General features: G+C 49.0%; 4 protein-coding genes across 4 annotated transcripts; 2 read left to right on the top strand and 2 right to left on the bottom strand.

The window, feature by feature from the left end:
- Positions 1-61: 61 nt before the first annotated feature.
- EDB91DRAFT_1088448 (uncharacterized protein) lies at positions 62-585 on the top strand (the record flags this gene model as incomplete). Its single annotated transcript, XM_041316436.1, has 2 exons — positions 62-554; positions 575-585. The coding sequence occupies 2 exons, from the start codon at positions 62-64 to the stop codon at positions 583-585; spliced, it is 504 nt and encodes a 167-aa protein (XP_041169321.1).
- A 986-nt stretch (positions 586-1,571) lies between these two features.
- Positions 1,572-2,520, top strand: EDB91DRAFT_1088449 (uncharacterized protein; the record flags this gene model as incomplete). The annotated part of the gene is made up of 4 exons (XM_041316437.1): positions 1,572-1,592; positions 1,641-1,763; positions 1,812-2,142; positions 2,192-2,520. 4 exons carry the CDS (start codon positions 1,572-1,574, stop codon positions 2,518-2,520), a joined length of 804 nt encoding a protein of 267 aa, XP_041169322.1.
- Positions 2,521-2,977: 457 nt separating this feature from the next.
- On the bottom strand, positions 2,978-3,462 carry EDB91DRAFT_1176233 (uncharacterized protein; the record flags this gene model as incomplete). The annotated part of the gene is made up of 3 exons (XM_041320379.1): positions 2,978-3,005; positions 3,059-3,264; positions 3,313-3,462. 3 exons carry the CDS (start codon positions 3,460-3,462, stop codon positions 2,978-2,980), a joined length of 384 nt encoding a protein of 127 aa, XP_041169323.1.
- A 4,447-nt stretch (positions 3,463-7,909) lies between these two features.
- Positions 7,910-10,049, bottom strand: EDB91DRAFT_1351501 (aldehyde dehydrogenase; the record flags this gene model as incomplete). Its single annotated transcript, XM_041326135.1, has 11 exons — positions 9,877-10,049; positions 9,549-9,826; positions 9,442-9,480; positions 8,998-9,388; positions 8,655-8,932; positions 8,525-8,599; positions 8,407-8,462; positions 8,286-8,345; positions 8,192-8,230; positions 8,058-8,130; positions 7,910-8,009 (listed from the first exon to the last, which is right to left on the bottom strand). Exons 1-11 carry the CDS (start codon positions 9,904-9,906, stop codon positions 7,910-7,912), a joined length of 1,419 nt encoding a protein of 472 aa, XP_041169324.1. The 5' UTR covers positions 9,907-10,049.
- Between the last annotated feature and the right edge of the window lie 234 nt (positions 10,050-10,283).

Raw genomic sequence — 10,283 nt, forward strand, 5'->3', positions numbered from 1 at the left:
CTGCTTCCTATCCAGCATTCATTACATTTTGCAACTCCCTACATTGATCTTATCAACATCTATGTCTCAACAGGCCAACAACTCCATGGGCGCACTCAAGGACATCGCTGGCAAGCTTCTTGCCATCGTCCGCACTGCTCGGCAGCTTCCTCCAGGCCCTAGCCACTTTGCTCTGGCAACACAGGCCAGTGAATTAGCACAGGCAAGAGCAGTCTGGGATCATGCACAATCGGCATGCATTCCTGGGCTCGTGTTATCTTGCTCGAAAGAATTGATCTGGATTTGCGCCCTGTCTCCCCCGGTAGCCCCCAACTGGAGGAGCATCAATCATGACGACCCCCGTCTCGAGCAGCACAGCTGGCGGCCACAGATCTTGGCCTGGGAAGCTTTGGAGGACCGGTCTTTCGACCTCCCCTGGGAGGTCGATGGTGTCACCAGCGAGAATGTACCTGGGCCCTCAACCAGCCAAGATGCCGAGTCACAGGCCAAGGGGAAGGGGAAGGCGAGGGAAGTGGACCCGGACACAGAGAAGGAGATGACAAACGATCAGCATGGTATGATCGACACCCTTCAGAGGCTCCATGAGAGCCTTTGCTGGGAGATCATTAAAAGGCATCCTTCCTTCCCCCTTCCTGATACTCCTCCTCACCCAACTTCATCTCTGCTACTCGATCAAGCTGCTCCCAGGTTGCAGCCCGAAGCCAGGTGCTGAGATAAGCAGGAAGAGGTGCAAGGTCTTGAGGCCCTCATCCAAAGCCTTCCTCTCTGACACCGAGGATGAGGATGGGCAGTGTCATATCCTGTACCTCCAGATCCGGAATTCCGGATTTCCCCTGCAAAAGTCTGGTTCTCCATCCTGTTGTCCACCCGGCGCTCCGCCTTCATATCCGTACTCACTCCTATCTCCTTCTAGAATACTGCTCTCCGGCTATCGGTTATGTTCTTTCCACTTTGCTTACTGATCCATCTGTTTGTACTTCATCCCCAACTTCACTGCTTTGATCTGTTATACTCTTACTAATAGCCTTTACTTTGCTGACTGATTTACTTACATGATACCTACAGTATATAAATTCCTGTAGCACTCCAGTACTCCTCAGTTCAAATATCATCTTAGTTCTGCTTGTTCCTGCTTCTCTGGACTTGAGTCTGATCTCTTGTCTACCTCCAAGTCTTAGGGTTAAACCTTAGGACTATATCTCCGGCTCTACCTTAGGGTAGTTTAACTCTGTTCCACTTCTACTCCGGACTTATCAGCAGTAGCCTTACTTTGTTCGTTCCTAGCCTTCCAGAGTTCTGTCAAACTCCCCCTGCATCTGACTTCCAGACTTCCCCGGACTTCCGTTGGACTTCCCCTCTGCCCCTTGGAAATTAAATGGCACATACTCAGGTAAGGGGTGCAGCGCACGAGCTGAAGCCAAAGCCCTTTGAGTTACCTTCCCCTTGAGCATGACCTTAACAGGCAGCCAGGAGGCACCATTGTGGTGGCAATACCAGCCAGTCTGCCAAAGTCCAAGGTAAGCACTTCAGTAATGTCAATATTGACACCATTGCTAATTCATGGGCAGGGCATGACCAAGGGCATCAAGCAGGTGAGATTTACCTTTGCCCATCAGCCATCACCCCTCAACAATTCTCAGATACATGCCGAGGACACCATCGGTCACATGCCGGCAAAGGGCAAAAGAAAGGAGAAGGCCAAGGAAGTCACTGAGCCCATTAGAGGGCACCAACTAGCCAAGGCCGATGCTGAGGCTAAGACTGTAAGTTTTCTATCTTTGCTCAGTGACTGAGTACTCATGGTGTGATAGTACAATCCACCTTGCAAGAGATGTGTCGATGAGCCTTGCCTTGTCATCCTCAGCAAGAGAGGGCAGGTCATGAGGTCCTGCTCCAAATGCAGCCTCATGAAGGTGAAGTGTGACCGACCGATGTCAGTCGATTCCAATACTCCTGCACCAGCTCAGCAGGCACTGATGGCACACCTGAGGTCCAGGGCTGCACCAGCCTCCAAGAAGGTTCCCCTGATGGCAACCCTGAGGTCTGAGTCCAATGTTCCCCCAAGGAGAACCAGAGCAACCTCACGCGCACGTCCACCGACTCCCATCTTGGAGTCTGAAGAGAAAGCTGTCAAGGGTACCAGTAAGCAATCATGTCTTTCATGATAATGTCCTCTAACCTTTGCTTCTAGATGTGTCCATCACAGGCAATGATGATGCTGACATGGAGCCCAATGCCGATGCCGAACGGCACTCCAACATCAACACTGAGATACTGGTTGAGCCCACAGCGGATGATAATATCATCATCAATGAGCCTCGAGCCATCACATCTGTGGATGACTTCCCTGCTGATCATTGGTTGAGTCCAAATCTGATGACTTCATCATTCCGACACCAACTCCTGCAGCTGGAGAAGTTTCCCTTCCTTCGGCATCTCTCCCACCAACTGTCAGCCCTAGTGTCAACATCGGACAATCACATCCAATATGTGAGAGAAGCAAGAGCAGTAAATTGGTGATCATATAAGCATCTCACCCTGTGGGAATAATGCATTATCATTGTAATTACAAGATACAGGTTGTGCATTAACAATTGTAAGCTAATAATAGCTAATGATGCATTACTTTATGATAATTATTAATCTTGGTTTGGAGGGTTAGAGGTTAGATGTTAGAGGGCTAGTGGTTAGTGGTTAGTGGTTACTAGGTTAGGTTAGCTAGGATTATATTATGCCTTGGTGTACTGGTAGTTACAATAGTTAATGCACAACATCAGTCTTGTAACTAGCATTCATTTAATGCATTAAAATGACATGGTAGCCTCATATGAGCTGTAGCACAGATTCGGAAAGGAGGAAATCTGAGCACATAGAGAAGGCACTGCCGTTCCGCCCGGCGAAACGAGGAAGTGGAAGAGTCTTCTTCAGTAGCTCATAGACTCTCAGATAAGGATGGCGCTTGTCAGGTTTTTGAAATTCAGTAGGCAGTCGAAAGTTGACACTGTCTTCATTACGGTATGGTGAGACATGGCTTGAGCTCACGGTGCAGAGCACATACCTCATTCGTGCGAGGAAAAGATGTTCAAGAATCCCAGTAGTACTGGTCTGTTCCTGCTTGATGATCGAGTCATTGAGGTATCGATATTGGTAAATGGTTGTCAACCGGGGGATGTTTGCAGAGATACGGGAACTGCTTGCTGAGATAATTTGCGAGACACGTGCTAGAGAAGACAACGCGGTGGAGTCGGATGGACGTCTCCGAGTCTAATAGATATTTCTTGCTGGCGATGGAGATAAGGGTGGGTGAAGGACGATAGAAATGCGGGCTCGCTTGACAACAGGACTACCAGATGTGATGCTGAGATGTCGATGTCGATGAAGAAACTGGGTGTCAGACAACGTGACTCGGGCGCTTGATCTGCACAGCAAGCTGCATGAGGATAAAGCAAGGAAGACGCACATGTACAGGACTTGAACAGCAACCTCCATCTAGCTCTAGGCGAGCATCAAACAATAAGTCCATTCCTTTTCAGCTTTCATTCGTCCCTGGGCGGGTGTGTTCTGTGTGAAATCAAGTACCTCTGAGTGAGTGATGGCGTTCGTTTGGTGGACAAGAGCTGAAATTGTCCCGCTCGTATTAGGTGAGGTCCCCAAGCGAAAATCATGTCTTCACGAGCCCCTGCAAAGCAAGAAAGATCAGCGACAAAGCCTCGTCAAAAGATGCAAGGACACACCGATCTCATTCCATGGCGTCCTACGGCTACCCGATAACCGGCGGATTATCACCTGTTCATTCGACGACACACTTCGAGTCTGGGACTTGGAGAGCGGTATGCAGGTCAGGAAGGCCTGGATGGACGAAGGAAGTGGACATGTGTACGCCATAGCACTTTCGCCGGACGGTAAGACAGTAGCAAGTGGGAGTCAGGATGGTACAGTGAGATTGTGGGAAATTGACACAGGCAAGGTCATCAAAAAATTGATGGGGCACACAAATGAAGTGTGGTCTGTTTGCTGGAGTCCAGATGGAGGGCGAGTGGTGAGCGGGTGCGGCGGTGGGACATTCAGAGTATGGGACGTCGAGAGCGGAAAGATAATCCTCGGAGCAATCAAGGCATGCAAGTTGGGGTACACGGTGGACGCAGTTTGCTACTCACCCGATGGTACAATGATTGCGACGGGCACGCACTCGTACGGTCCCCCATTGAAAGTGTGGGATGCCAACACAGGGGAATTGCTCAAAAAACTCGATGTATACATTCCGCCTATCTGTCTGGGATGGATCTCAGATGGAAAGACGCTTATCACCGCGGCATACAACCATATCAGGAAATTCGACACTGCCACCTGGACTGAAACCGCTGTTCTGGAGGGACACGGAAGTCATGTCACTGCTATTTCACTGTCTCCAAATGAACGCATCCTCGCAAGCGTATCAGATGACAAGACAGCGCGACTATGGAATCTAGAAACCAATCAGCCATCGGACACCCTTCTACCATGAAGACTGGGTGATGTGTGCGACCTTTTCCGTGAACGGAAGGTTGCTCGTCACTGGCTGCAACAATGACATATACAAATGGGATGTCTCTGCTATCATCAAGGAAGCTGGCCTCAGTCACCTTTTATCAGACAATGTTAGTTTGTGTATATTTCATCCTCGATCATGCTGACAACGGGTCATCCTTTCAGGTGGTATGTTGCATCATGTCTCTTCAACAGCCTTTCTCACTCATCTTCATTCATCGCAGAAGACAGTCAAGAAGTCATTTAACATTAATGTATGTTATGTGTCTCTTGACCTTTCGCATGGCTTTGAATATCTACATACTAGGCTGACGCTACACGACTGCGATCTTCGAAAATCGAAGGCACTCGTCCAAGTCGACTTCCCCCAGGGTTTTTCGACGATGTACGTGATTTACATCTGTAATCTAATGTCCCCTTTGACCATTATCTTATTAGTTCTCTACCTCCCGAGGACGAAATGCCACCACCCCACCAAATCAACGGACTCTCCTCGGTCGATTACCTACCTTCCTGCGCCCCCGTTCCAATCTATGCGGAGCAACCGATCACGAAACCCCGTTCAGACCCCACCCTCGTAGCTGGGCTAAAAACCTTGTGTCCGGCAGACAACGCAGACAAGATGGATCAAACATCCAGTTGCGAGAGCTACCGGTAGTTGACGTTCCGTGTACCGCAGGCAAGCCAGTACGCTTTTTTCCACCTCTATTCTTCTTATCACTGACACGTTTTCACTCAGAGGAACTATCATGCAAGAGGGAAGAAAGCAGCCGGCTCCTCTCAACCTTCCAAGATCCATGTCATGCAGCAACCTACTGGCAGAGCAACCCAGAGCACACCCCCACCATCATCATCACAGCAAGCCACGACATCAGCTGCAATTCTTACAGTCTCCACTACCACGGCAGCGGCTGGAACCTCACACCTTGATATCACCATACGCGGGGCTGGATGCTGGACGCGGTTCTGGCTCTGGATCGGTTGTGTCTCTATCGAAAACAATCAACTATAGTGAAGAAACTTCTTCGTGTACCATTGACATTTGCTATTGTCTCATCTATAGCGATCCATAGCTCTTCTACCCTCCATTATTTCCTACTTGTTCTGCTATGCTTGTTGTTCATTTTTTATTGCCTTATGTCGGTCCAGCTTGGTTCCACTTCGTACTTGTAGAAGCTGATCCCTTAGGCTCTTCTACGACTCTTCTACGATACATTAATTCTGACGAGCTTTTTCAGCGAAACATTATGACCGACTTCAATCCCTCCGCCGTGGGGCGTGGCGTCGGCAACGTCGTTCAGGAACTTATATGGCTACAGCTCCCGAGTCAGACGTGCAGATTTCAACTTACATCCCTTTCGTGGGGGTAGTCCACGAACAAGGTTTCGATGCCCTATATTTGGGATATTGCACTCGACAAGGAGAGGACGGTGATTCTTACCCTACCGAAAAATGAGTCTTGAGTAAATCCCGCTTCTTCTGAGTTAATGAACCAATAGTCTCCCTCGATGTATTAGACCGTCGTAACACACGCGCAGGGCACCTTTTTTAATGTGTAGTTTATACCTCATGGTAGTCATAGTACGCAAACGTTTAGAGTGTATCATCTTACTTTCTATTGCGCATGCTATAGTACTCAACTTGTTAGCTGGCTAATAAACATTGAAACCTAATGTATGAAGCAGAAACTCAAGACTGTTGCCATCTATGTCGTCCATGCTACTTACATGTTTCAAGTGCATCACAATTCAAGCTGCCATCTGTCGTGACGCAGTTCAGGTAGCAATTCGCCGATTGCACTGGGAATCATTCAAGTGACGAGACATGCTTCAGTCCTGAATGCGAAACTCACATGAGTCTTCGTACCTCAGGTGTTGTCTCTCTCTCGAGTGCGCGACTCTCGGACTGAGTATACTATCTTCATATAGTCACGCATGGCCGAAGTTATACTTCTATCACCAGCTTCTCTGACTTTAGCAGAGACATCCCATGTGTATACGTGGTGGTCGTAGCAGCCAGTGGCGAGGAACTTTCCATCTGCAGAAAAAGCCATGCACATCACACCGTCTTCATGGTGTAGAGGCGGTCCGATGGGCTGATTGGTTTCGAGGTTCCATAGTCGCGCTGTCTTGTCCAACGATGTGCTTGCGAGGATGCGCTCGTTCGGTGATAATGGAATCGCATAGACACCATCTTCGTGCCCCTCAAGAACAGTGGTTTCGGTCCATGTGGCGGTGTCGAACTTCCTGATCTGGCCGTAACTACCTCCGGAGATAAGAGTCTCTCCATCCGAGGTCCATACCAGGCTCAGACTCGAACTGGCACCTACGTATACGAGCGTTTTGATCAATTCGCTTGTGTTGGCATCCCATATTTTCAGCGAGTTCCCGGCCGTTGCGATCATTGTGCCATCAGGCGAGTAAGAAACCGCCCACACGGAGGGAATGATGTTTCCTGCCTCGGCAATTGGTCCGATGATTGTCTTTCCGCTCTCGACGTCCCACAATCTTACTGTCCCATCTTGGGGTCCGCTCACCACTCGGCTTCCGTCTGGACTCCAGCAGACAGACCGCACTCCCCATTTATGCCCCGTCCATTTTTTGACGACTTTGCCCGTGTCAATGTTCCACAATCTCACTACGTCATCCCAACTCCCGCTTGCTACCGTCTTGCTGTCCGGCGAGAGTGCTATTGCTAACACCCCTTCACTTACTTCGTCCTTCCAGGCATCCCCAACTTGCATTCCTTGAACAACTCAAACAGCAGACAATGATCACAATGCGTCGATCGCGAGGCTGATTTGTCTGCAACTAAGAAGCATTTCAAAGTGTTGGCGAACCAACCCAGCGATTGCGTATCTTCGTGTCTTGCACTCGACATTGGCCAAGTTTCACGTTGAAGTTCATGGTTGATGACATTGGCATCGGCGTGCAAGCGCTGCAGTTCTTCACCGAGTTCGCACTTAAGGGATTGAGGTGTTGCGCAAACAATAGTCAGACATGTCGGGCTTTCTTTGGATGTTCGCAGAGTTGCTTTCGAGACTTGCAACCACATCGAATTTGTGGTATTGCTGTGGTATGTCACTTCCATCAAAGAGTTTTCTCGAGAGGCTGATCGCGCATCCAATGCTTATCCCCCAAATGTCCCGCTTCTTCTAGGCACAGCATCCAATCAATAACATGACATCCTGTTCATTTTTCTGACCATGGTATCTGGGATACGTCTCGCACAGCTGTACATCCCGTTCCGAAATGAAACTGTGGGTACATAAAAATACATCATTGGTACAGCAGGTAGTCCGTATACAAGATGGCTTGGATCTCAAAATCTTATACAGCGGTATTCGAATCAAAAATAGCGTTTCATCCTCGTTGATCTCTTCTCACAGGCTCGGTTGAATGGGCATATACACCGCAGCAGTTAGGGCTTTCACTGCCTCCTCCGAGTAAGGCGGATACCGACTTGCCAGGTATGGCTCAGCCCTATCCAGGTTGAGATCCAACAAACAGTCGACTGAAAGAAGGACTCACTCCGTCGGCATGTCAATTGAGCTACGAAGCTGCGTGAACGTATCGTACGTGTGTTTCATAAACTGGTATCCATCTGTCACGGCACTCAGCGTCAGTGACATTCTCTGCGCTCTCAGGTGGTGTGGAAATCTCACAGCCTGACTCGCCTACCCCCGTAAATGGTAGTTCAGTTACTGGCCGATAGAAGTGTCAATCTAAGGATGACGTTAATACCGCCAGGAAACATACCAGAGAGCTGTTGGACGGTATCATTGAAAACAATACCACCGCTCTGTGTTTCCGAGACAACTTTTAAAATTTGATTGTAACATTTCAGCATGAACCAACCAGATCAGCTAAGTAAACGTACGCTGTTGCTTCAGGCTTTCGTTGTCGCTAAAAGCATACAGAACTAGCGGATGAGATCTTTGTGCGGAAAGTCAGCCGAACGGCAAGTTGGATTAAGTATGGGGATGAGAAACACTTACCGTGCATTGACGAAATCGATCGCCTGCTGCAAAGAATCCACAGGCACCAAAGGCAATATCGGACCAAAGATTTCTCTGTAAATGGCATGCTGTCAGGATCACATATCCATCTACACAAGGCAATGCTGACTCTTCTAGCAAGGAGTCACCGTCTGCAACGTCCTTAACAATGGTGGGCTCAAGTCTCCTCCTCGCAGCGTCAGCGCGACCCTGGAGAACAATCTCACCCTTTGTGCGAGAGAGAAGTGATGTGAGGCGTTTATGGTGCAATTCCGACACGATGCTTCCAAACAATGGCGAATCCAGCGCACCGTCGGGGAAGAAGGCCTTGTAATGCTTCTGGAAGGCTTTTGCCAGCTCATCCTGTTTGTCCCGCTGCACGAGGACATAGTCAGGTGCCACGCAGATCTTCCAAAATTCCCGTTTAGTTCGTTGCGCCTTGCTGAATTAGGCAAGAGGCCCAATCGACTTGCCTGTCCTGCATTTCTGCACTTGCCCCACAAGATTCTTTTTGCAGCAATGTCGATATCATATGCGGAGTCGATGATGACGGGACTCTTCCCACCCAATTCCAGCGCCAGCGGCGTCAAGTGCTTAGCCGCAGCGCTGGCGACGATCCTGGCGACCCTGCTATTTCCCGTGTAGAAAATATGGTCCCACTGAAGCTCGAGAAGCTTTGAAGTTTCAGGCACAGCACCATTGACAACTTGGTACGCATTTGGGTCGAGGTACTTGGGCACAATTTCCTCCAAGAGCTGTGAGAAAGTTGGGACAAGCTCGGAGGGCTTCAGCGCCGCAGTGCAACCTGCTGCGATTGCGCCAATGAGAGGTTGGAAAGTGAGTATCATAGGGTAGTTCCATGGCCTGTTCAAGCGCGATGTCAGGAAGTGGAATGTAGATAGCATCTTCTGTCTCACGAGATTATCAGCACGGTCCCCCTCGGGACCTTGTAGAGCCTAGCGTATGTATCATAGATCATCATTAGTCACATTGATGTATCGAATTCGACCATCCGATCACTCACGTTGGCTTCCACGACTTCTGCCAATCAGGCACCTCAGGATATTCAGTCTTGGCCCACTCTGGGAGCTGCTCTGCACTCTTCACAGCTATCTGAATGAGAGCGCCTACTTCAGCCATGAGGACTTCTGTTTTTGGCTTTCCAAGGTCCTTGTGCAGGGCACCGCAAATGAGCTCCCGTTCATTCTGCGCCATGCGTGCAAGCTGGTATAGCTGGTGCTGACGCCATGCTATGGGGCGGGTCAATCCGCTACGGAACGTCGCTCTAAGAGCATCTCTGATCTTCAACGCTAATGGGATCGAACAACAAATGCTGAACAAACGGCACTCACATTTGGGATCGTACTGACGGGAGTTGGCATCTCTCAGTGGCCGATCGATCGATCGGTCAAGCTGTTGAGAGATAGTGCGGCACGACCGACTTTGATTTCATTCACACACTGGCAATCATCGATTGGGTAAGCGATGCATCTCCATTTAATCCCCAATCATTTTTGAGATGATCTCCTTGTGTGTCGCCTTGTTTGGCTGATGAACTTTCCAATATCTGATGCTGATTATGTAACATGTTCAAGGCGCGACGGGCCCCATCACTAAAATTCAAATTGCAATATCAACCCATATGTTGACAATATAATGTAGACAATAGCCCCACTCAATTCCATTTTATTTCGCCCATTTTATTTTCTACAAGCAATTTACAAGTGACAGGCTGTGCGAACTTGAGAGAAATAAAATG

This window comes from Suillus paluster (genome assembly GCF_016628075.1).
Source record: "Suillus paluster strain FC165 chromosome Unknown EDB91scaffold_196, whole genome shotgun sequence".
NCBI classification, from domain to species: domain Eukaryota; kingdom Fungi; phylum Basidiomycota; class Agaricomycetes; order Boletales; family Suillaceae; genus Suillus; species Suillus paluster.